At 48.5% G+C, this 26776-nt stretch overlaps 1 protein-coding gene across 1 annotated transcript in view; it reads left to right on the top strand.

The window, feature by feature from the left end:
• LHX4 (LIM homeobox 4) overlaps positions 1 to 26776 on the top strand; it is a 45747-nt gene that overhangs the window by 7186 nt on the left and 11785 nt on the right. The window contains exon 2 of the mRNA XM_003410861.3: positions 10500 to 10671. Coding sequence (XP_003410909.2) covers positions 10500 to 10671 — 172 coding nt within the window. The remainder of the gene's footprint in view (positions 1 to 10499; positions 10672 to 26776) is intronic.

Genomic DNA, 26776 nt, shown 5'->3' with positions numbered 1-26776 from the left:
TAAGTGGCAAAACTGACATTGATTCTCGCTGGAAAATGTACTTTGGGTTAACTCTATTAGTGTCTGACTGGAAGATCATCCTGGGAAGCAAGTCCTAACTCTTGTTATTTTGGTGGATTTCTTCTCTCAGATCTCCCTCCTTTTCCCTCTGTCAGTCTTGGACTAAGCACAGATGTGTTACTGCAGTCCCTCACCCCCAAATGCCTTTAAAGTATAATTTGTTTTAATTATAATGTTAGAGGGTTAAGGCATTGGTTCTGGGAATAGTTTAATAGAGACAAAACTTGCAGCCAAATTAATGGAAAGTTTCATCTTATGAGGGAGCGATCGCCAAACGTATGGAATATTGCTACAGAATGAGACATCAGAGAAATACATTGTGGCGATTTAGCAATGATTGGATGTGACAATGGAGTGGAAATAGAGATGTGTCCACAGCATTTCCATAGACTATCATGGATTTGTTTATGGAATTTTCTGTTTTATTTGCAATTACTGAGAATACTGACCATCCTACTGAAGAATACTAATTCTATGTCAGTATGTAATCTAGAAGACAATTCTGTACCTGTAAATACATATTTATGCTGTGTATTTGCTACGAGACTCCTTCTATTAAAATGTAATCAAAATTAGAGTCTGAAAATGGTAACATCAAAATTATCTTAAGATACTTTTGAATTTGACCTTTTATTGAAGAGATCAATATTTTTGAGCAGCCTAAGCATAAAAAGGGCAAAGGAGGTTTGCAAAGGGACTCCAAACCACCAACTAAAACAAATAGAATCCATGGAGGGAAGGATTCCAGTGGGGAAGTGGAGGAAAAGGGTATGATCATTTCTGATATGAGATTTTCTGACTTTTTTCTAGTTGTTAGTTATTTGTTAAGACCAACTAGAAAAAACTAGAAATTTGATAACAAAATGCGTATAGATTGATGTGTTTTAAATTTATCAGTAGTATAAGAATATGATTTACTTTAAATGTGATATTTTTGTGGCAGGTCCAGCTTGCTTTGGTTAATGCTGCTGTCACACAATATACCATGATGTTCACTCTGACTTTTCTTCTTAAATTTTAAAGAATTAATGTTAGAACTTTGTCCTTTCAGCTGTGTTGTTTATGAAATTATTCTTACTAGGTTATGAAGATCCCTTAAGAAGATTAGTGTAAAACATTTTTGGAAAATTATCTTATGATCTCTTCAAGATACAGTTTTAGAATAATGGAAAAATATTAAAAAGGAAACTATTAAATATTAAATAAAAACAAACTGCCTTTAATAGAGAAACGACAAAGGGTGAGGGAAAAAAAAAAAAAGACATCCAGTCATGATTTGTCATGTAAACCTGGGTTCTGGCTAGCTGGCTTCTTCTGTGTGTGGAATGTATGGACGGATCAGTCCTCAGCTCTTTCAGTCGCAATTAGCAGTTGATTTAAATGAGGTGTTGTGACCAGAAAGCAGGGTTTTATTGTCAGCAGTAATGGTGGCAACTTTGGACTGGAAAATTGTGTATGTGTGTATGTATATATGTATTTCCAGTCATGGAACTTTTAATTCATTTTAATTTAACTATACCTGTGTTATAAATATTAGACTTGAATATTCCAGAACTTAGGCATGACTTTAGGCACGTGTGTCATAACTTGGTATGCCCTGTGATATTATATGGATACACTTTAGAATTAGTTATTCCCTAAAGTAATCAATGAGGCCCCCAAATGAGAGGATTTCCCAAGCCTACCTTTTAGAAATCTGTCTTCCTCCTCTCTTACTTAGACAACCTGAAGCAACGGAGCATCGGAGCATCGATGTCTGCTACTGAGGGTTGTTTTCTCCTTCTTACATGTGGGGAAGGAATGGGGAATTCAAGGAAAAACCTTTTCACTATAATATTTCAGCTGAAAGTCCTCATTTGTCTTTCCATTAGTAGTCAGTAAAGAAATTTAAATAAGTGAAATTAGGTGTTTTTTTAAATGTACATTGGCCAAATATTACTTAAGATAGAGCTCAAAAAACTACTTACTCCTGGAGTGAAGTCACCAAAAAAAGGGTTTGGGATGCAGGTCCCAGATAGAGGCGGTGAACACTGCTGAAGTGGTATTCAGTCAGCCCCAAAATCTGTCCCAGAGGGAAAGAATATTCTAGCCCCAGTTCAGGCCCCAGTTGTTCACCCCGAAGGAAGCTCCTTATCTTCATAGGCTTTTAAACGTAGACAGTGTCCACAGGTTGGCTGGGAGGGATAAAAGGGCTTGCAAATGTGATAGTGTTTGTCAAAGCTCAGAGAGCTGACAATCTCGAGGTGTTCAGAGACCAGGATCGTGCACGGTTCCCGTTTTACAAATGGAGCTGCCCGGCGTAGGCTGGAGTGTTCCTGGGTGTCCCGGGAGGGTGGCGAAGCCAAGAAGGAGTATTGTGGAGTCTGCAAACAGGGAACCCTGGAAGCGTCTCCTACAGACCCAGGCTCCTTTTTCTGAAAGTAGCAAGAGAAACTGTTCCAGCATTAGGCTGTCAAGTTAAATTGTTGTGAAACAAAAAAGGGCAACTCTTCTCATCAAAAAACCGTTAAAAAGGCAATGCCTCACAGAACTCCAAGGTGACACCGCAGTGTTCAATTTTTACAAAATATTAATCTGATCTCAGGGCATAATTAAATGCACATTATTCCAATTAGTACAAATAACTCCGTTTTTTAAGACATTAAAGTAATTCATCCATTATGATTGCAGTAGAAATATCTGAAAATCTGATTCATTACCCCAGAAAGGTGCACTTTCTTAAATACATTTTAGAAGTCATTGTCAGGTGCGTTTGTTCTAGTTTTAGTCTCTTTGGTGGAAATTTTTCTTTTTCTCTCTCTCTCTATCTTACGTGACCAAAGAGATAGAAAGCATCATTTTTCAAAGAATTAAAATCGATCAAACAAACAAATAACTCTCTCTGAAATGTTTCGTGGTGGCCTCAGGTTTCTTGAGAGCAATTTCTTGGACATGAAGAAGCGTGAGCGGGGAATAAAAACGCACAGTCTCATTATATGTCACCAAAGGCGTGTGGACAATTTGGTCTGCGTTGACCACATCAGACCTTTTGATCTCTCCACTTCCCAGCTTTGTAAAACTTCCCTAATGTTAGAATTTGGGAAATTTAAAACTGGGATCTGTTTTCTGATAGACCACTTGGAAAAATAAGCCCAGTGTTCCCTCACTGCTGTGCTTCAGGTGCTTTGGGGGCTAGGCATCATGGGGTCAGTTTTATAAGCTTCCTTGGTGAGGAAGTAGATTATGGCTACAGGGAAAGAGTGAGATATCAAGAAATAGCCGTTTGCAGAGCTGGGTGGTGGGTGCCCCCAGTACTGGTCCGCTGGGAACAGGCACTACTTATTGAGCTTTCCCCATATGCCACTCTGTGCTGAGGGCTTTATATGCATCCTCTTCTAATTTGTCCAACAGCCCTGTGAGGTAGGCTTTATTATATCCCCATTTCCAGGTAATAGAACTGAAACCTGAAATGTTGAGTAACTTCTCCAAGTTTCAGAGCTGGAAAGTGGCAGCGTGGAGACTTGAACCCATGACTGTATGATACCAAACTCTATGTTCTTAATAAACTGCGATAATGACTCACAAAAAAACAAAACAATAGCCCCTTTCCTTTGAGCATTTAGATGTCTCCAAGAAAAATGCAGGAAGCCCCAAATGTTCATTTGAACTCAGTCCACTCTTACCTGAAAAGTGAAGTTGGATCAGGCAGGGGTGGCCTCACCCTCCTGGCTCTCACCATTCACGTGTGGGGCAGGAACCGAGGTCTGGCAAATTTGCCCCCATTCTGTGGAGGAAAGAATCTTTATCCCAAAAAGACTGAACCCTTGTAACGTTGCATTTTCTGCTCATCACACTCTTGGATTATGTCAATTAGAAAGGGGTGCACATCTCCCAGATGCTTTAGAACTAGGGGAATGGAGAAGAGTTTTGATTGTTTTTTGGGAGAGTGGGGAGGAAGGAAAACAGATATAGTGGGAAAAAATACAGCATGAAATAATATTGCTACTCTTTGACTATCTAAATTTATCTTGTTGAAAACTGATCATGAGAATGGAGCTAGCCATTGAGCATAGACAATGGGCTAGGTGTTTTATACTCATTATTGGATGTTATCACACAGCAACCCTGAAAGACTGGTGGTGTTATGCCATTTTACAGATATCTGAGACTCAGATAGGTTAAGTCATTTGTCCAGAATCACATACATGGTAGAATCAGAGTCTGAACCCAAGTCTGTTTGACTCTGATCCAGGATTTATCATACACAATTTGGCAGATCTAAAGATTTGAAGGTCTAAACCCTAACCAGAATTGAAAGTTTTCAGTAAAATCAAAGCCCAATATTTTTAAATTCTCCCCGAAAAGATATTTTAAAATATTTCCACTTCCCTCTGTAGCTTTCTATTTCAGTCCCTCCCCACTCCCCACACAGCTGCAGGGGTGAGGGGTGGACATCTCTCTCATTCAGTGATAGCTTCCTTTCTATAGTCGGAGCTTGAGTTCTTAAGAATTGGCTTTTCACAGAAGGGCAATACCTCAGCCTGTACATGAGGGTGTGCGTGTGTTTTACGTATGTGTGAGTGTGTTTAAGTGTCTGTGGTATATGTGTGTGTTTGTGTATATGTATGTGTCTGTGGCCTATGTGGCTCTGGGTGTATGTGAATATGCACATGTATACATTATATATATATGAGTGGTGTGTGTGTGTTTGTGTATATATGACTGTGTGTGTGTGTCTCAGAGTATATCTTCATTTTTTGTTATTGTGTGTTTTTTTGTGTGACTGTGTGTATGTGTATGTGTCTGTTTTGTGTGTGCATCTTTGTGTATATGTAAGGATGTGTGTGATATATATGTGTATATCTGTGTGTGTATATGTGTATATTGAGTGTGACTGTGTGTATGTGAGTGTGCATGAGGGTGTCTGCATGGGTAGTGAGTGTGTCTATATGTGCAACGGGTGCTCTCTCTGTGTGCTTAGATCTGTGCCTTGAGCCTTGCTGCTCTGCGGGATACGGAAGACTCTGGTGGACAGGCCCTGCAGAAGGGGAGTGCACTGTACGGAGCAGTGCGGCACCTCCCCAGATGCCTGGGCTCTTCCAGGAGAGCACTGCTGTCTTTTCGCACCGATGTTTACCCTCTGCAGAGCCCCAGCAAAAAGCAACATCGCAGAATACATATGTGCAGATAAAATAAAAAACTTTCATTCTAAAAGAAATGATTCCTCATACTGGGAACCGAGTTTATAGACCAAATTCTGTTTCAGTAACTGCAAGAGTCTGCTTAAATTCCTTTTCTGAAGTGGAGTTTTGTGACACCAAATACTGCACAAAATAAGTTGAGCTTACTAGGGATTTGGAAATCATCTTGCCCCTTGGACATTTTGGTTACATCTTTATTTCTGGCAGGAGACCTGTGTAACCTCTGTCCTCTTCAGGCTGTCCAAGTTGGAAAAAAAAAAATTATCGTAGGTAAGGAAGTAAAGGCTTATATTGTTGCTGTTTGGAAAATCTCTAGGTAGTTGACATTTCTTGCTAATCTAAATGGTTACATGGGGCCATGTAACCTGAAGTGTCTGATCTCACAGCAAGAATGGGTCTGAACTTGACAGATGCCATTGACAAGTTGGCTTTTGAGCTGGAGGAGATCAGAGGGACAGGGGCTTCCAGATTCCAGCCCTCCCCTGGGCATCCGATGTTCATCGCATACAACACCTGCTTACTCCAAACCAAAAAAAACCCAAACCTGCCACCGTTCTGACTCATAGTGACCTAATAGGACAGAGTAGAACTGCCCCGTAGGATTTCCAAGGAACAGCTGGTGGATTCGAGCTGCTAGCCTTTTGGTTAGCAGTCATAGCTCTTAACCACTGCACCATCAGGGCTCCTTACTCTGCCCAGAGGGTCCAAATTTGTGCCTCAAACATAACCATTTACCCAACTCCTATTTAGGGAGCACAAAAGGCCAGGGACTCACCTACCCTTTTGTCATTGTAAATAGAGCATCTTTGAGACTATTTCTTGGCCTCTGCAAACACCCCTCTCCCCTATAAAATGACAGGTCCTGCCGGGTGATGTGATCTCTTCCATCCCTCCAGCTGTCACATTGCGTTAGTCCTTCATAAGCGAGACAGCAGCACTGCTGTTGCTTCAAATCCTGGTTCCCATTGTGGCACCTTGACCATTTTGCTTGAACTCTCTGAGCACAGCTTCCTCATTTGTTAAATGGGGACTGTACCTTCCTTGCTGAGTTGTGTGTATTATTGAGGCAATATACACTCAGGACCTGGAACAGCTCAAAACAGGGCGTCGATGCCAGATTTTACTTACTGTTATTAGTAGTATATTGTGAATCTTTTAAACCGTTTCTACATTTATTTTTGTTTTTTTAAATTTTAAACCATAAAATCTACAATGGAAAAGGTTTTATTTATTTATTTAATTTAAAACACGTCCTTAGTGTGTCCTGAAGCCGCTCTGTGAGAACACCCAGTTTGGATCACCAAGCCTGACACAGCTGGGAGCAGCTCTTCCAAGCTGGAGGCTGGAATGGCTGTCTCATCTGCTTTTCGTGTTGTTCCCTAACGTGATGTTGTCTCCGCTTACAAGCCTCTAAAACTCCCCTGCCCACGTTCCCTGCATACATTAGCGCTAATGTAGTCTCTCTTGAATACTCATCATATTAAGGCTCCTGGTAGGTACCTTGCTCGAAATAAATTTTATGGGCACACATCCTCTCCCTCATCCCCATGCATTTGTGGCTGGGAGGAAAAATATAGCCTTATCTTTCCTTGCAGGGAAGGCCAAACAACAACAGTTATGTCGGAAGCAGCGGCCCTTCTTGCCCAGGAGCGGGGAGGGAGGTGCCGGAAGCCGGGCTCGATCCCGCGCAGAGGCAGCGCAGGGCCAGCGAGGACCTTTCTGTATCCACGCCCTCAAAGAATTAATTTGCCTCTCTAGAGGCGGCTACGCTCCCAGCCGAATCTGGCTCGTCGGAATCCAAGTGTTTGCCCACACAAAGAGGAAACCCCTGCCTGGCGTGTCGGGGCAGAGGGGAAGCAACTGGGTGACCTGGGGGCGAGCTCCAGCAGGCCGCTGCCCACGCCGGGGGCGCAGAGGCCGAGCTGCAGCCAAGCTCGGGTCGGGCGCTGATGCAGGCAGCCCGCGCCACACCAGAACGACTGGTACAACCATCAAGGGATCTTGTTCCTAGGTTCCTGCCGGCTCTGCATCCCTCTGTCCCTAAACCACTTCCCTGTCCTGAGAGAGCTTCGTGGTAGGTCTTCCCTTCTCCTGCCGAGCAATCTTCCTCAACACCTCCTCCTTCAAGCGGTCTCCCCCTCAGCCACCTGCAATGGCTAACAATATGCGGATAAACCTGCACTCCCCTGGCCCTTTAAGACCCTCTTTACCTGAGTTATCCCTCACTTTTCTCCTACCCACTGCACCCTCTCGTCCCGTGAGGCTGGCCTTGTGTTCGCAGGGACGGGAGCTCGAGGTTATCCACCCCTTACTCTCCTCCTCAGAGTCTTGTCTATGCTCATCCAAGTCTATCTCGGCAGCGCACGGGCCACCTCCTCGTGGAAACCTACCCTGGCCACTCCAGGCAGGCGGGTCCCTCCCTGATGGTTCTTGGAGAGAGGTGTCCGGTGTGGTAGCGGAGGCGGGCAGGCAGGGCCTGCTCCCGGGCCTGTCAGGTAGTCGCTGTGTGACTGGGCGTTTTCTGAGCCTCCATCTGGGGATCTGGACATCTATGCGGGGATTCCTGTGAGGGCTCAACGAGAGAAAGCGCGGGAATGCCCAGGGGCGCTAACTCTCCTTTCACTAAGTCTAGCAATCCCTTAAAAACCTGTTGCCCTCGAGTGGTTCCGACTCATGGCGACGGTAAAGGACAGAGTAGAACTGCCCCACAGTGTTTCCAAGGAGTGCCTGGTGGGTTCCAACTGCCAACTTTTGGTTAGCAGCCATAGCTCTTAACCGCTGCGCCACCAGGGTTTCCAGCAATCCCTTACTGCAGTTATTCTTATCTCCTTGACTAATACTACATAATAATAGCAAACCCAGTTGGGCACCTACTGTGTATCAAGCCCTGTCCTAAGAATTTTACAATATTAATTCATTTAATCTTCACACAGTCCTATGGAGCATTATTGTCATCATTATGCCCATTTCACAGGTGAGGAAACTGAGACAGAGAAAAGTGAAATAATTGTCCAAGGTTAAAGAGCAGAGTCAGGGTTCAAACCCAGATAGTCTGGCTCCAGAGTCCATGGTCTTAGCCCTATGTCCTATCTATTGCCCCCTGTGGAAATTCCTGTAGCCATCATGTGCTTAGAACTTGGATGGGCACGTTGGAATGCCTTGGTATTTGTTGGTTGAACAATTTATTTTTCAAGGAGGAAGCCTTTTGAGATAGAGAAAATAATCCCATATGAACTAAAACAATTAGCGAGTGTTCAGGCCTAGTGTATCTAGCTGAGTGTGACTCCTGGCAGTTTTCCTTTTGGTCTGAGAAAGGAGTCAAAGGACAGGACATTGAATGGGTCTGACTTTCAAGCAAACGTTGGTGGCTGCTGAGGCATGAAGGAAACAGGCTGGGGTTGGGATTTAACTGGCAGGGTCCAAGGATAGCGCTTGTGTGGACAGGGCTGGTGATGGTGTTTGGTGTATGCTCCAATAACCTGTCTATAAGTTTTAAAGACAAATGTCTTAATATCTGAGGAAGCCCTCTCTCTAGAGAGGTTTAGCAGTGTTTAAAAAAAAATTTTTTTTCCAGAGCTTGAGACTAATTCACTGTGTTAACACTTATAAATTATGTTAAAACCAACAAACATGATATGATTGGAGAAACATATATGATTTATGAAAGATTGGTTTCACTACTTTTGTTGGCATTTTCAAGTGACCCACAGAAGCTAGTGAAGAACTATTTCAAGGTGAGCTTGCTCGGGAGGATTTGATCAATTATTTATTCAGTGGTAAACATTTGTGAAGTGACCGCTGTGTTCAGGCACTGAGCTAGGCAGTGAGGATACAAAGCTGAGAAAGAAACCTTGTTCCTGCCTCTTGAGGATTCCACTTTCTAACGGGAAAAACAGGTGTGTAGACAAACAATTATCAAATGTGCTATTTATGAAGCGAGAAACCCCAGGGCTGCCAGTCTCATAATGTGCTATATTGGAAGGATACTACAAGATGCCCAATGTACGCTTTCATGTTTTTGTTCAAAGTATTCGTTATCCTTACTTTTTTTGGAAAAGTACAGAGAAAAATGGCTAGGGATGCTGGCACTGTTTGTTCCTGGCCATTTTGTAGATTTTGAAACAAATTCAGTGATGCAAAATACTCCCAAACCCCAAGCAATCCCCTGGTAAAGATGGGGTGACAGAGAAACAGGCCTTGGATAAAAATTCACTCAGGGCAGGAACAAGGTGGGGCAGTGATTATTGTTCAGTTGCAGATGACAGAATCCACTTTCAATGTTAAAGTGGAAAGTGATCAATTACCAGATACTAGGTGGTTTTCAACACAGCGGAGCCAGCTCTGAGCTGAGCTACCAGGAACAACTCCCAACACCAGAATTTCATTGTGTTTGCTGTGATTGGGAGAAACACCAAATTAAGATATTTCAACCATAGAACCCCATAGCCTCTGTCACCATCCACACCAGCACAATGGGAGCCTGCCCTTCCGCTGTCCCTGTATTTAGCTCAATTCTGAATTCAGGTCTCTCCTAAGTGCATGTAATTTGTGGACTTCAATTTACATATTGAACCCTAGCTGCAAGAGAGTCTGGAAAAGCAGTTTCTGGTTTTCCAGTCTATGGTACAGGAAGGCACATTAGGAGGGAATGTTGATTGAGCCAGCTCATGGTATCAGTTACAATTCCTCAAAGTACTGAGATTCTTTATCTCAGGGCCCCTGGAACAACCTCAGACCAACTTCGTACTTTTCCCAGTCCCCCCCATATATATCATTCCCTTTTTAGGCCAGGTGGCTTCTCAGTCCATGCCTAGGCAGGGTTCACTTTGGGGGCTACTGTTTTTAGCACAAGTTCTGCCCAGTGATGAAAATACCATGCAAACAGGGGAATGCTCTTAGGCCTTCTTGGCCTCTTGGCTGTGGAACTGCAGCTGGCATAAATGGGATTGGCTGGTACTGCTAGCCTTGTGGTGCCCTTGTACAAATTAGAAACAGGTGACCCCTCTGGACCAAAGCCACCCCATGCCAGAGAACACAGCCTGGCCCGCAAGACAAGTGTTTGATTTCAATCCCCATCTGTTCTCTTGTCCAGACACCTTTGTGCAGTGTACAAGCTGTACCATTATCTATGGCAGCCCTAGGAGTTTGGGTCACGTCCATTCTCACCCTGGGCGGAATGGGACAGCATCCACACAGGGCCTGGTCTGGTCAGCGGGGCTGTGTGGAAGGCTCACCTGCCTTTCTCTCCTCTTCCCACAGAGATTCCCCAGTGTGCTGGCTGCAACCAGCATATCCTGGACAAGTTCATCCTGAAGGTCCTGGACAGGCACTGGCACAGCTCCTGCCTCAAGTGTGCAGACTGCCAGATGCAGCTGGCTGACAGGTGCTTCTCCAGGGCCGGGAGTGTCTACTGCAAAGAAGACTTCTTCAAGTAAGTCAGCATGCGGGCTCTGTCTCCTCTCCTTACCCTGGTCTGTCTCCGCTTCTCCTTATGCAACGAGGAGGACTCCTGTCTCCCTTGGGGGAGGCTTGCAGTGAAGCAAAATAGAGGGGAACGATGGTCCACCCTTGGGGAAGTGGAATCCTGGTGATGGGAGGGTGCTCCTCACGGAGGGTCTCCTTCTGATCACCTTCCCCATCACTGTCCAGGCCCAGCATCTCAGCCTCACTTGAGTTCTTCAAGGGGCAGAGTGGGGGCCCGGGGAGGGCATGAGCCAGAATTCCCAGGGGGCGCACAAAGGTCTCTCTGCAAATTCTAAAAGGAATTGCTCCGCTTGGTGACTTGGTGCCTCAGGGTACTTGGCTGTATCATTCTGGCTTTCAGACCACATACTTTTAGTTCTGTGCTGTCATCTAGAGGAGTCTCCTGGCTGTGCTTCCCCAGGCTGTGTCAAGGACCTCACGGGCTTGGAGGAGTTGCTCCTGGTAGGAGTCAAAGGCTGGGTCCGAATTGTCAATTTAAATGGACACATGACTAAGAGGCAGTTTTGTGTGATGGTTAAGAGCCCGGACCCTGCCTGGGTTTGAATCTACTTATTTGCTGGGTTCTCTTGGGCAAGTGGGTCTGGGTGGGCTTGGGCAAGTTACTTTGCTTCTCTGTGTCTCAGTTTGTTTATCTGTAAAATGGGCCTGATAATAATAGTTCCTATCTCATAGGATTGTTATTAGCTTTAAATGTGTCAATATGTGTAAAGCACTTAAAATAGTGCCTGTCATCTGACTGTTAGCTATTAAGACTGTCCTGGATTTTTCATTCTGGGCTTGGATTCATCAGAAAAAAACCTATTGGAGCTTCAGGTCAGGGTGAGGGAAACTTACAGAATCTATTTTCTGTGGCATTTAGTCTGATATTTCTCTCCCAGAATCTATTACTCAAGGTGGACCAGCAGGCAACAGCAAAGCCAAAACAGGAGGTAGGGGTTGTCAGCAGTCACTGAGGCAGCCCTGGGTGGCCCCAAGGAGTGCTAGGAGCAGGGTGGCCGGAAGGGGAGGCTCCGGAGGCCTGAAAACCTTTGGTAAGAATGACCGAGCCCCACAAAGGTGTTATGCTTCCTCTGTGGGTAAAGACTGTGACATTCTGCTCCCATAGAGATCACAGCCTTGGAAATCCTGTGGGGCAGTTCTACTCTATGAGTTGGAATCAACTCTATGTCAATGGTTTTTTTTTTTTTGTTGTTGTTTGAGGATGTATAAACTGGGGGCAGGGAAGAGAAATGTGTAGAAATGTCAAATCCCAGAGAACATGATTTCTCTCAAATCTTCTCAAAGGTTTACCTACAGGGACTATGTGAAACTTAGGATTAATTGAATTTCTGAGGATTCACAAATTTCTCTGGTCCAGTGAGTTAAAAAGCATATTAAAGATTGTTTGGTAACTACTGAGCTGTCTCCTTGGCTGTGTGCAGAAGTCTGCGCTTATTGTCACATCACACTTTGGTCAAATATGTATCTCACTGCGTGTGTGTGTGTGTGTGTGCACACGCCTGTGCCTGCATGTGCACTACATGAGGACACACCCAACAAATCCTTGATGGTTCTTCCTCTAAGCCTTTTCTAAATGTTGCTCCTCCTTTTCCTAATTTTCCTTTCACTTTCCTCACCTCTGTTTCTTACCTCCTTTCCTTTATTCTAGCATTTACCATACACAGACCCATTCCCTCCACCCACAGCCTTTCTCAGGAGCAACACGAGTTTGCCTCCACTTGAACTGGCAGAATCTGGCACACCTCTGCCCTCAGTGGTGCCCTGGCCAAGCCCAAGGCAGCTCCTGAATGACTCAGGATGGGGCGAATTTCATTGTGTGTGTCTGTGTGTGCGTGCGGGTATACCTGTGTGGACATGAGAACATGAATGTGTGTGTGTGAGGAGGGCAGGAGGAAGCAGGGTGGGTGGGAGGGCCTGGACTTGGGAATTGGGGGAGCTGCTATAGTCAGGGTCCACCCCTCCAACCCTGAACCTTTGTAAAGCCTCAGTGCACCCCAGAGGTGAGGCAAGAGGCCACATCTCCTTGCCTATCTGAGGACAGGGCAGGTGCTGAGGTGTTCTGTGTCAGTCCCCAGGGCCCACAGGGAGCAGCTAGTCCAGCCTGGCAGGTCAGGGCAGCCCTTGGGGTGCAGGCAAAGCCTGTCAGGGTCTAGGACTCCGAGATCTGTCAACAGAGAAGTGCCTGTGGCCGCCAACATTGCCCCAGGCTCCCCTCTGGCTTTTGGACTCTGACTGGCTGACTCCGGGTTTGCGAAAGAGAGGGGCTGAGAGGGAGGCAGCTGCAGCTCAGGAGCTGGGTTGGGTTCAGAGAAATAGCCATAAGAAAAAAGGAGGCCCGTAGACTCAGGAGGGTCCCAAGGTGGGAGCTGGGCAGGGGTCACTGAAGGCCCAGGATCAGTAAACCCAGGATCAGAAGTAATACGACTTGGATGGGGCATTACTCGGGGTGCACTTGTCCCCTGCCTTCAGGGTCCCCCTCCCCCCTGCACCTGTGCCCAGGCCCTCATTTGGATTTATACACGCCCTTGCTCAGCGGTGACCTCCTGACTGATCCCCTGCTGCATGTCCCCTCACTAGCCTATACACCTGTGACAGATGAGCCATCCCGCCTCACCACTCAGGTCATGTCTCATCCCCCAACTCCTTCAGCACGGCCTGCCACCTGCCGAATGAGCCCAGATGCAGCAGTACCATCAGAAGCTTCTGCGCCTGCCTGGCCTTCCTTCCAGTCCTCCCTCACTGCTTTCCTGGGGCACACTTGTTATTGCTAGCCACGGTGGAGTTGACCCCCAGCTCATGGCGACTCTATCACAGTGGAAATAACACTCTCCAGTTCTGTGCCACCTCCGTGAAGGGATGGGACTGTTGTGATCTATAGGATTTTCACTGATTGGTTTTCAGAAGTAGATCACTAGGCCTTTCTCCTAGTCTGTCTTAGTCTGGAAGCCCCACTGAAACCTGTTTGGCATCATAGCACACTCAATCCCTATGTCCCACCAAACACGATGCCCCTCCCCCCAGGCATGCTTGGTATGCTCCCACCTCCACACCCCGGCCCAGGCTATTTTCTCTTCCAGGGACACTGTTCCCTCCATCTCCACCCTTTCAAGGTCTCCCCATCCTTCCAAGGTAGCTCAGAACCTAGCGCCTGGGGGTAGGGTGGGGTGGGAGTCCCTGGAGAGGCATCATCACCCTCTTCCTTCTCCCTCAAGGTGACTCAGCTCCCGCTGCTTTGTTGAGCCCATTCCCTCTGAACCTGTTGTATCTTCCTGGTTGGCTTGAACAGAAGGCCTCTATGTTATTAGTTTCTCTGTCCCTATAAGCACCTGGCTGAGCTGTGTCCATAGAGTGTCTCTGGGTTTGTCGCAGCAAGGAGTAAATTACACAGTGAATTTCTGGCGTGCAGTTTCTTCTGGACCTTCTGTACCTGTGAGTCGGGAGTCCTTGGCTGCCTCCGATCATACAGGCCCGTCATTTAGCAACAGTTGTCCCCCTGTCCACAGGATTTCTCCACTTCATAAAATGGTCCATTCTAAGGGTTGAATCCCTTTGTAAAGTGGGGCAGCAGCCATCCCATGAGTGCTGAATCCAGGCCATTAACCTGGGGGTGCTGTGTGGAGAGAAATTCAAAGCTGAAGTAACTCCTGCCGTTGCCAAAGGCGGGACAAGGAGATGGGGCGGCTCTGGAGTCTTGAGTGAGCTGGGGTAAGGACACTGCAGTGACAGGCAGCCTCCCACCCCAGCTCTTCAGGACGTGGCTGTTTGTCATCCAGGAAGGCACTGCGGCAGGCCCTGTCCTGGGCAAGATGCAGGGAAGGGCAAATTGCCTAGGGTCTTGGAGTGGCCTCCTACACCTGGGGGTACTAGAAGCAGCTGCCCACTTGGGGCTCAGGCTGTGACTGGCCCTCATTACAGCTCACTAAATGTCACCAGGCACCTGCTTGCAGATGGCACACTGGACATACTGTTCAGGGAAGCAGTGAGGGGGGCAGAGAACACCAAGCAGGGTAGGAGGTGGCAGGCAGTTTCAGAGCCCCATCTTCCTGTTCTCACACTGGCTGCAGGAGGAGTCACACCTGTGGTGGCCTTGTGAGCAGGACAAGCAGGTGCTGTGCACTTGATTTCACCCTGAACTCACCTGTCAGACCTCAAGATACTTTTAGCTGAGGGGTTTGGAAGATGCCAACTCAGAGCCAGGGAGGAGCCCTTCTCTGTGCTCCTTGAAAAAAAAAAAAGCAAAAAGGCTGCCCTTTTCTGCTACCTGCCCCATAGTCCTGTTCAGAGACAGGGGACAAGATTCACTGATCCCTCTCATCTCTGGAGTGAGCAATATGGCTCTAAGTTCCAGGATCAGTATTTTAATCTCTTTGCTCATAACAAGGGGCAGGGCCACTGCTCTTCACAACTCCAGGGGACATCCTTCATGTGACATTCTGTGAATCAAGAATGTAATGTGAAGAGAGCCCCTGGAGTTGTGTAATACTCAGAAGTGAAGGGAGCCCCAGGGCAAAGTGGAGGGTCAGGACTTCCTCTAGCAGGCGAGACGCAGTAGTACTGGTGATCGACAGCAGAGGGCGATGTTGGAGTGTACATAGAGGAAGAAAGAAGTATTGTTGGGAGGTTGTACTCTGTGGTTGTTGCATTTTTCTTTCGGGGCTGTTGAAGTTTGTCTTGCTCAGCAACGTTGGTTGACTTTTGCTGTTGTTTGTTGGCTTTGTGTCCTGGGTGCTTGGCTTCCCTTTCTTCAAAGGAAATAAAACTCTGAGGCCCGAGAGAAGAGGCTGTGATGTGTGCTGAGTCCAGTGGGAGCTGTAAGCATGGAGAGCCCACACCACATGCAGAGGCTTTAGTGCACTTTGAATTGCAAGTTGAGGGGCCGACACCTTGTGTCACATTGCCAAACAGGTCCTTCCGGACCATGCATCCAGCCTGTCACTGGTCCCATGTCTCCTTGCAAAGAGACTAAGGCATGGAGTGAGCAGCAGCCTGGGAGCAGGGCCTCTGAGTCCCCCTCACCGCTGACACAGTCTGAAGCAGGAGGACAGGAAGGCTGTCTGCTCCTGGAGCTGGGCTCAAGCGCTGACTCTGTCGCTGGCCCACTGGGTGCCCCTTCACATCTTTAACATCTCTGAGCTTCAGTTTCTTCTTCAGGAAAAAAGAGAGTGCTAATAGTGTCCGCTTTTTTTTAATAGTGTCCGCTTTAGTGGAGACTGGGTGTACAGGAGCATTTTGCAAAAGGGGGTTATCTTATGAGTGGAGTGATTTGGTAAATGGAGCTCAGCTGAATTCCTGTTTTATCTTTTACTAGCTGTTTCTCAGTGAACAAGTTAGGAAGCCTTTCTGACCCTCATTCTCTTGTCTGTTAAGAGGAGCTCATATTACCCACAGAGTTGTGAACTGTGAAGAAGATGGTGTATAAACTGTGTCCAGCACAGCGCAGTGTGCTGTATCTCTGGGCTCCTGGCCCTGACGTGTGGCGACCTGACCCTCCCACTGCCCTGGAGAGCTGGGCTGTCAGAATCCTCTCTCAGGGCTGGGCCTGTGCTGGCTTCTCCAGGCCACCCCTGGTTACCAGCTTTGAGAGCTTCCCTTGAGGCGACTTCTAATGGCCAAAAACAAACAAACAAACAATCAGGTGCCATTAAGCCGATTCTAACTCATGGTGACCCCCTCTGTCAGAGTAGAACTGTGCTCCATAGGGTGTTCAATGGCTGAGTTTTCAGAAGTAGGTTGCCAGGCCTTTCTTTTGAGGCGTCTCTAGGTGGACTCAAACCTTTCGGTTAGTAGTCGAGCATGTTAACATTTTTTACCACCTACCTGCCATTGAGTCGATTCTGACTTATGGTGACCCTATAGGACAGCGTAGAACTGCTCCGTAGAGTGCCAGGGAGTGGTTGGTGAATTCAAACTGCTGACATTTTGTTTAGCAGCTGTAGCTCTTAACCAAGAGCTTCTCAAAGGTGGGGGACCCTGGCAATGGCGGAGGGAGGGTCCAGGGCAGAGTGCCAGGGGATAAACCTCAGGATCAACATGCCATGTCGATTTACTTGAAGATTTGGGAAACAAACCAGCAATTATCATATTAACACAAACATAACCATAGGATTGAAGAGAAAGGAACATAAGGCGCAAGCCTGTCAGGACATTTCAGGCTTGTGGGGGGCTTTTAAGCTGCAGCCTCAGCCACCTGAGGCTTGTATTTACATTTCCCTTCAGTGGGGGGTGTGGGGGTAAAGTCTGAGGTATTTGAGAGTGACTGTAACTGAGATTTCCTGTCTAAGACTTCATGCTTCTTTGGGGTGTCTCCCTGCCCCTGAGGACCTCACCCTTCCCAGTGTAGAGATGGGCACAGCTGGGAGGTCCCAGTGTAGGAGGGCTGCTTCCTCACTGGGAAGCTGTGCAGGGCTCTGGGCCCTGGGCCAGGCTTTTACTCCGTCCCTCACAGGTGCCCCCTCCGCCAGCCAGTCAATCTCCAGGCAGTCAGCATGGCTGTCAGCCAAGGGCAGGTAAGCAGCGTCCTTGGGAGCCCGAGAGGCTCTGATTTATCCTTGCAGTCCAGAACAGTGTGTTTCAGCTCTGGAGTGTTCTGCGTTTGGCTGAGCTGCAGGGCGGTTTCTCTGGCTCTGGACAGGTCTTCACGGGTGACCTTGGCCCAATCGCTTTGGTTCCCAGGGCCTGCCCTCCTCACCTGGGCCGTAGGGGGAGGACGCCAGGGCATCAGTTAACAGGGGAAAGGCAGCGGAACCTCTCTGCTGCGTGGTGGACTTCATGAAGGGTTTGGGTCCAGGCTCAGTGTGAACTTGGGGCCATTAGACCTTTATATGACTCGGTTTCTCATCTCGAAAGTGGAAATTTAAAAAATCTATTTTTCTGAATTATTGTGAAGATTAAGGTGAAGCAAGGCAAGTGTTTATTGTTTTTGGTGGTTGCCGTTGAGTCGACTCTGACCGTTGGAGACGCCACGTGTGCAGAGTAGAACTGTACTCCCTAGGGTTTTCAAGGCTGTGACCTTTTGGAACCAGATCACCAAGCCTTTCTTCCAAGGCACCGCTGGGTGGGTTTGAACTGCCAGCCTTTCAGCTAATAGTCAAATACTTAACTGTTTGAGCCACCACCCAGGGACTGCCAGGGAAGTTAGGAGCAGTCACCCTTATCAGTAGCTATTACTGTTAAGATCATGATGGTGTATCTATGCAGGGAGGAGGGAAGAAGAGGGAAGGAGGGTACTGGGGGCAGAGGTGTGAGTGGTGTGGCTGTGAAGGGCTCCTGGCCAGATGGGGTCCTGGGTGGGAGATGGGGTCCTGGGTGGGAGATGAGGCCACATTTCCCTGTGTAAGTGGCAATGGTAGGTCAGGGGATTGGGAACAACTGCTCACCTCCCTGTGTGGGGGTTGGGTGGGGGTGTTGTCATCTGCTTCTTCACAGGATGCTGTGTCTCCGTGCTCTGCTCCTGAGCTTTGTCTCAACAACTTCAGCCTTCAGCGGGCTTCCACTCGGCAGGAGGGGCCAGCCCGTGGGAGTGTGGCTCTAGGGTCGCCTGGAGCTCTTGCCCCAAGAAGAGGTCATTTCAGTTCTGGGGCTGGTCGTGGGTCCCATCTGGGATCAGATTCTTCCTGAGCCACTTGTTATTCCTGATAGCTACACACCTGCTATTCGCGCACACACACGCACACACACACACACACACACACACACAATGGCCTAGCAAAATGTGCTTAAGGCACCACAGGGGGAGGGTCTTTTTGATGTGTGACTTTCCATAATTTCTGGGTAGTTTATAGTCTAATTCCCTCTCTAAGCAAATTAAACCTTTTAAGGTAACGATCAGATGGTCCAGATAGTGGCTGTGTGTGTGGACATTTGTAAGACTCAAACACACTGGTGGGACCAGGCCCACAGTCATTTGCGAAGGCCTGTAATCAAGGCAGAAGCAATTACTTAGCCGAGCCGCAGCCCCTGGGAGCGGAGGCCGTACATCAAGTGGTGATGAGCTCTCAGATGATCTGTCTGCCCGCCCCTGGGCACTCCCGCTCAGCTGCTGCCCGGGCCGCCCTCCCAGAGCCAGCCATGGGCAAGGCCTCTGACATCTGCAGAACTCTCATTTCATGGACTTTGCTGGGATGGGGGAATCTGGGAACCAAATAATTGCAAATCAGCCTGAGACTCAGAGGGCCTCTTTGTCTGAGAGCTGCTGGTCAGCTGTGGAAACAGGGACCCCAAAGCCAAGTGGCGCCTGGGTGGTGTGGCACGGAGGATGTGGGGACCGTTCTAACCCAGGCACAACGCACTGGCCAGCAGCAGAGATCTTCTGCTCCTTCACCACCCACCCTACCCCTGGCCATTCAGACACCAAGTCATGGGGCTCCCGTCTCTAAATGCCCTCTCCTCCCATTCCCACTGCCACTGTCCTCTTTCAGGCCCCTGTCACTGTGCCTTTGCACCACAGCAATCTTTCCTAACTGGCTGTCCTCCCCGCTGCTTCCTCCCCCAGCTCAGTCAGTTCACACCTTCCTGCCAGGCCCATCTCTGGTCCTGTGGCTCCCGTTGCCTCCTGAAACTTCTGAGCCTGTGTTCGAGGGCCCAGGATTTGGCTCAACCTCATCTCCTGCTGATTCTCTGTGCAAACTGATGCCCTGGCCCCAGTCACACGGGGGTCGGAGTCAGAACCAGTCTCTGGTTGTCACTCTGGTCCCCAGGAATCTTTCTGTACCCCTGGAAGCCTCGCTTTGAGGAGGAAACCACAAACTAGGCTAGGGTTCTGTGGCTGGTGCTATGAGTGAGTTCAGCAGGTTAGCCAGAGGGGTGGAGGGAGGGAAGGGGGTCTGGATGGGGATGGGGCTCTGTCACAGTGCCTGCCACACCACTCTTAGGAATGAGGCCTTAGAGCTTGAGGGACTTTGGGACTCTGAGAATCAAGCTGTGCAGATGCCTCAGCAGGGCTCGTGGCGTACACAGGAGTTCCCACGGTGTGGTCCTTGCAACAACAACACTGGGGCCCACCATGGGGGAGCATGTTAGAAGTGTGCGTGTTCTGAGCAGTCAGGAGTCAGGGATGGGCCTTCTGCTTTTAAGCATACAGCCCAACCGAGTCTTCTGCACAGGGAATTTTGCTACCAGCTGAGCTAACACCTTGGCAGAGAGAACTTAACAGGGAGTAAGGAAGGCACCTGGGGTCCCCATGAGTCCAAATCGGCTTGATGGCAGTGGGCTTGGTGTTTGTCAGTGGAGGCTTACATGTTGCTATGATGTTGAACAGGTTTTGGCAGAGCTTCCAGACTAAGTCAGACTAGGAAGAAAGGCCTGGCAATCTGCTTCTGAACATCAGCCAGTGAAAACCCTATAGATCACAACAGTCCAATCAGCGACTGATCACGGGAAAGGTGGTAGATTGAAGCGCATTTCATTCCATTGTTCTTGGGGTTGCCATGAGTGGGGGCTGACTCCATTGCAGCGAACAAGGAAAGAATTCAGATTAGGCGCCTGGGGCAAGTGAAGGTGGGAGGAAGGAGGGTGACCAGTTGGCTGACTGCTCCAAGCCTGTCCCCATCTGTGGAGAAGGAATAATTACACCTCCATTCACGGGCTGTTGTGCTGTATACATGAGATAGCACACATGAACTTGCCTGGTGCATCCTACATGCTTGTTGCATGTTTACCAAAATACGGCAATGGCGGGGGAAGGGGCTGGACTCTTGCAGCTGAGGGTGGCTCCCACATGTCTCACCATCTCTTGGAAAGCAAATCTGCCCCCTGCAGGAGAGGAGGGGAAGTGTGGCCAAGGGAAAGGGAGATCCAGGCTCTGGTCCCTTTTCTGACACTAACTGAGCTATGTGATCTTGAACACGTCACTACCCCTCTCTGGGCCCATTTCTACCTCTGCTAAGTGAGGGGCTTGGACTACGTAACTGGTTCTAAAGCTTTTCTAGCAGCATTCATCTTAAAATAATAATAGTGAATGCTCTTTAAAAATAAAAACATTACATGTTGTTGTGTTGTTCGGTGCCATTGAGTCGATTCTGACTCATAACAACCCCATGTGACAGAGTAAAACTACCCCATAGGGTTTTCTTGGTTATAATCTTTTCAGAGCAGATCACAAGGTCTTTCTCCCTTGAAGCCACTGGGTGAGTCTGAACCACCAACCTTTCGGTTAGCAATCCAACACGGTTTTCGCCAGCAGGGCTCCTTAAACATTATATAAGCCCCTACTCAAATAAAAAGCAGAGCACTATGGGGTAGTTTGAATGGAGCTGGGAGGTTTATGTGTAGGCATGTACTGTGAGGGGGGCTGTGTCCCCACCCCCCAAGGCTCAAACATTCTCTGGTGTCAGGTCTCCTTTAAAAATGGTCCCTGGCTATGTGTGGAGAAGGCTGACCATCTGAGCAGAACTTGATGTGCCCATGACATGGATGTGGCCTTAGAGTGGGCGGTGATATATGTTGGAAATATTGGTACATACAGTAACAGTAAATATCAGCAACTTACCTGTCAAGTGTGCTGATAGATAAAAGAAATACACGTAGGGAAGTGTCAACTGGGAACAAAATATACAGCTTGCAGTAAATCACCACCAAGCAATTAAAGCATAAAATCAAGTTATGCAGTATTTTGTTTCCTTGGGACACAGCACGGTACTATGGGAGCTCACACACATGGAGAGGCTGGCAGGGGACATGGGCTGGCCCCCGTGAACTATCTTCAATGGAAGGATTACATCCGTGCCAAGGGTACTGGATGCATCATTGAGGAAGAGCACTGGGTTCAAATCCCAGCTCCATCGTTAAGAGCTGTGAGGGAGTGGGCAGGTTACCTAACCACTCTGAACTTCAGTTTCCTCATCTTTAAAATGGAGGCACATTCATTAATACATACTATAGAAGTGAGCCCTTCATTTATTCAACATATTTATTGAACATATATCATGCACCAGGCACTGTTCTAGGCACTAGATCTGTTAGTGAACAAAACAGATGAAGTCCCTGCCATCGCAGAGCTTGCCTTTTAGAGAGGAAGAAAGACAGTAAACAAATGAATACCAAAAACAAAACTGAGTTGCCATCCAGTCGATTCCAGCTCATAGTGACCCCATGTGTGTCAGAGAACTGTGCTCTATAGGATTTTTGATGGTTGATTTTTCAGAAGTAGATTGCCAGGCCTTTCTTCCAAGGTGGTTCTGGTTGGACTCAAACCTCCAACCTTTCAGTTAGCAGCTAAGTTCATTAATCGTTTGTGCCACCCAGGGACTTCCTAAATAAATACACAATACATTTATTGGAGATGATCAATCTGAAGCAGGGAAAGGAAGTGCTGGGGGTGGAGGTGGTCATGGAAGGCCTCTCTGCGAAGTTAATACTTGAGCAGAGACCTGTAGGATGCCTGGAATGGGTCTTGCAGGTATCTGAAGAAAGAGCGTTCCAAGCAGGGGAACCAGTGCCAAGACCCCGAGGAGGCCAGTGTGGCTGGGGTGGAGTGAGGAAGAGGGAGAAAGGTAGGAGATGAGATTAGAAAGGTAATGGGGGCCGAATGGTGTAGGGTCTTGCAGTTCATTAAAGCTACTTTGGCCTTCACTTTGAGTGAGATGGGAGCCTCTGGAAGGGTTGTGAGAGGGTCTGACTTTGGTAGTAGCAGGATTGCTTTGGCTACCATGTAGAGGATAGACTGTAAGGGGTCAGGGCTGAAGCCAGTAGACCTGCTAGGAGCCTGTCATAGATGATGGTGGCTTGAACTAGGGTGGTTGCAGTGGAAAGGATGAGAAGTGATCTAATTCTGGATATGATTTTGGGTAAAGCCAGCATGAGTTGCTGACAGATCAGATGGGGGCATGAGGGAGAGAGAGAGAAAGGAGTTAAGCATCCGCCAAGGTTTTTGGCCTGAGCAATTGGAAGAATGAAATGACCATCCTCTGAGAAGGGGACGACCACAGGAGGAGCAGAATCAAGGTCAGGAGTGTGGTTTTGGACATGCTCATGGAGGTGGTGAGGAGACAGTGGAGGTACCAGTCTGGAGTTCAAGGGAGAGATCTAGGCTGGAGATGCCAGTGCAGTCATCATGGAGTGGTGCGGGTAGACAGTGAAGAGGTCCCGTAGATGCAGAGGAGCTGCCAATGGAGGGAGCAGAGCCAAGGGACTGGCCCTGAGGCCAAGTGAGCAAAGTGTTCTAAGGAGGAGGGAGAGAGGTCGGGGAAGATGAGAAGTGACCACTGGACTTAGCAATGTCGAGGTCATGGGTCATCTTGTAGCTTTGGTTGCTTGGTGGGGCTGCTCCCTGATTGGAGAGGATTCCAGAGAAGTCTGGAACCTACTAGTACAGGGGCACCAGAGACCCTGAACATAGATCCCTATTCTGAGGAGTTTTGCTCCTAAGGGAGGAGGGAAATAGGGAGGGAAGTTTGTGGTCAAGAGAGGATTTTTTTTTTTTTTACATGGGAGAAATAATAGCATGCTTGTCTGCTGACAGGAATGATCTAGTAGTGGGGGAAATTAATGATGTGGGAGACAAAGGGGGAAGTTGTTGGAGGAATGTTCTCGATTAGGGAAGAAGGGATGAGTGCTGCACCCAGCTGGCATGTTGGCCTTGAAGAGGATTTTGGGAGAGTTCATCTACAGAAGGTGGGCAAGGGGCGCAGTGGTCCTGCGGGGGGTCGATGGGGTGGTGGGGGCGATGGAAGGTCTTTTGTGAGAGCCTCTCTTTTCTCTGAAATCAGGAAGCATCCACCAGCTGAGACTGAGGATGGGGAGCTTTAGAGAGTGAAGGTGTCTAGTAGTGTGGTTGAGTGATGGATGATGGAGATAGTTTATGATTTCCTGAGCCCTCTTGAGGCTCAGATCACAAATTTAAAGTGAATCCCATCAGCAAGGTGGTGTGTTCCTCCCTGGCCCTCTTCAGGTACCTGGTGCTGGTGTGGCGTAGGTGAAGGGCTGAGGGCGTCTGCAGGGGGCTGACTGGTAAGATGGACTGTGGAGTTGTTGCTGGGTAAGGAGGGAGACAAGGCCATGAGGGGAGTGAGGGTTGGTGAAGACAACAGTCAGGTTCTTGAAGGGTTGCAGAATCATTGGCATCGGGGTGCTCGAGGGAGTGAGCTGGAAGGATAGGAGGCAGTGGTCCATCAATAGAATGATAGAGAGTGATTCTTGAAAGTGTTGCAGTTACTGGTAACAAAAAGGCCAAGGGTAGACCATGGAAATGGGTGGCCAAAGCAGGGTGGAAACCATGGTTTTTGGGGGAAGAGGCCAAAGACTTGAGTGGGCAGGAGCAGGAAGTATTGTCTGTGTGGATTGAAGTCACCAAGAATTATGACAGAAGGGGTGGTGAGTGACAGTGAGCCTGGAGTTAAACTCCCCAAGGAATGAGGAGTCTGGAGGGGGCTCCAAGGAGGGGTAGCAGGGGCTTTGCCCTGAGGGCCTGGTGGCAAGGAGTAAATGAGATTATGTATGCAGAGTGTAAGGTAGTGCAGGGCACACAGTGGGTGTTTGGTAGATGGAAGCTGCTTTGATTAGTAATGTTTCAGTGGCACCTGGGCCTGATCACAGGACAGAATATAAAATCGGGAATGGGCCAGAACATCTGTGGTACAGGGTTTATGTGCATCTGGTTCCAGAAGGTCAGTGCCTGCAGGCCCCTCATGCTGGGCCTGTCTGTTGCCCTCTTTCTGCAGGGTTCAGACACCCTCATGTTTGTCCCTGCACTGTCCAGTGGTCCAGCCAGGCCAGTCAAGAGCAGCAGGGGTGGACAGATGGGTGCTCAGGATGACCGCTGGAGCAGAGGGTGAGACCAGCGACACAGATGGGGCCCCTCACAACACCTGCCTCTGCTGTAGGGAGGTGCAACGTGGCCAGCAGGGCTAGTTGGGCATGTGGCTCTGGGGGCTAGGATTCCCAGGGCAGCTCCTCCACTGCAGGCTGGGAGCCTCATGCCTGGTGGCTCAGAGTCAGGAGCCCAATAGTCTACACAGCTGGAGACACTGAGGTGTCAGGGTCCCTCTCCCTAAGCTCCAGGGTATGTGCTCCAAGGCCAGCTTCTCAGTGGGTGTTGGCTGATTTTGGCAGCCCTGAGTGCCAGCTGTGTTGCCAGAAGACCTGTGTTTAAACCTTGGTCCCCACTTGCTGCCGGTGTGATCTGAGGCTGGCCTCTCACCTCTCTGAGCCTCGGTTTCTCACCTGTGAAAATGTATCACACTCATCTTTTAGGCTAAGCACTCAGGAGCCATTGGTGTGAGGAATGTGATGGGACAGCTCTGGGGATGGGCGGGGGAGTGGCGTGTTCTAATAAGTGAGCCAGGGCCTCCTCTCAGCCAGGTCCAATTCTCTCCTAGGAGCTGCAACTGTCATGTTGAGTGCCAACTCTCTCTGACTGCTTCAGGCACAAGTTTTAAGGAGCAGTTCTTTCATTCGTTTACTTATTCATCCATTCATTCGTTCCCTCAGTCATGTATTCACAGTCACATATTCAGTGTGTCCTTGTGGCTTGCCTACTATGCGTTGGCCAGGGATAAGAGAGAATCACCGATGGTGCTGGTCAGAGGAGAAAAATAACATGAGCCATCAGCTCTGAGTCCTTCCTTGCATTTTCTTGGTCATTTTGGGTTAGTTTCAACTGCTTTCCCAGAGGGCTGCTCTGGCAGCACAGACCAGAGGCCTTGTTTTTCTGGTGAGACCAGCGGGGTTTGTCCCCGAGTGGGCAGGGCCCTGCACACAGTAGGTGCTCAGTGATTGATAGGTATTAAGGGAGGGGGTACTTCCTAGAAAAGGATCCTGGTAGAGCGGTGGTTAAAGCGCTCATCTGCTAACTGAAAGGTTGGCAGTTCGAACCCACCAGTGTCTCTGAGGGAGAAAGATGTGGCAGTCTGCTTTCATAAAGATTTACAGTCTTGGAAACCACACGGGGCAGTTCTACTCTGTCCTAGAGTGTTGCTATGAGTAGGAATCAACTTGATGGCAGTGGATTTGGTTTTTTGTTGTTGTTGTTATTGCCTAGAAAATCCCTTGGCCGGTGTCCAATCCTTCCTCCCCATTCCCAGCATCCTTCTGATTTTTGTCAGGTCAGCTGGACACCTGGTTCTCTGTGTAGCAGCCTAATCCACAATTTTACCTTGTTTTGGGCCAGGGAATTTTAACCATGGCTGTGTGTCTCATTATTGCCTGTCACAGGACAAGTCATGCAGCTTTCTCATCTGTGACTCCGGATGGTAGGAGATCTGGAAACTCGAGACGGTGTCTTTGTCACATACAGGCCCCAAAGGACAGCACATTATTGGGGTTCCACTGGCTCTGATGGGGTGGGGTGGGGGTGGTAGGCACCCTGAAGGGCGGAGCCATGCTTGTGGGGAGCCCTGTGGGCTGAGAGAGTGGACCCGCCCCCTTGGTGAGGGTCCCCGTTGGCTGTGTTCCGGGGAGAAAGGTAATGAGGGGCAACTTCCACTTACCATCGGTATAAATCCCACAATCAGGAAAATTGCTTCAATTGCTAAAAAATGCTGGTGGGAAAGTCCATTTATTTTTCATTTTTCTTCTGCACTTGCCACCGTCACGCATGAATCACTGTCGGGATGTAGATTAAATTTATACCCCCGTTATCTTTCATGTCTCTGGTGCTCTGGTGTCAACTGGGTTTCTGGTTACTGAAAGCCACTGTCTGCTTTTTAGCGGTGAGAGAGAGGCGGCCCCTCCATGGGAGAGGCTGCCGAGCGGGCCTTGCTCTGTTCTGGAGCCCCTCTCAGCCCTCCTCACCCCCATCTCCTCCCTTTTGTGTAGGACTTGCTGTTGGGGAGCACGGGCAGTTCTCAGGGGCTGCGTCTACTCCAGCATCTGCACGACATCTGCAGCAAAGGGTTTAAACAAAGTCTCTTGATTTTCGGTGGTTTATTTGGGAAGGTTTGCAATGCATGAAGAAAGCATTGTTTCATTTTTAACACCTGCCTTGTGAATTGGCCTAGATTCGATATAAAAATTAGAGGCATTTTGAAAACCCACTCTAGTAACAAATATGCAGGCTTCCTTTCTCTTTGTTCCCCAGACACACACAGACACACACACACCAGCTGATTGCCTGCCTG

Source organism: Loxodonta africana, chromosome 25 (genome assembly GCF_030014295.1).
Source record: "Loxodonta africana isolate mLoxAfr1 chromosome 25, mLoxAfr1.hap2, whole genome shotgun sequence".
In the NCBI taxonomy this organism is placed as follows: Eukaryota; Metazoa; Chordata; class Mammalia; order Proboscidea; family Elephantidae; genus Loxodonta; species Loxodonta africana.
The sequence above is the reverse complement of the archived record's forward strand: the minus strand, read 5'-3'. Positions and strand labels throughout refer to the sequence as shown.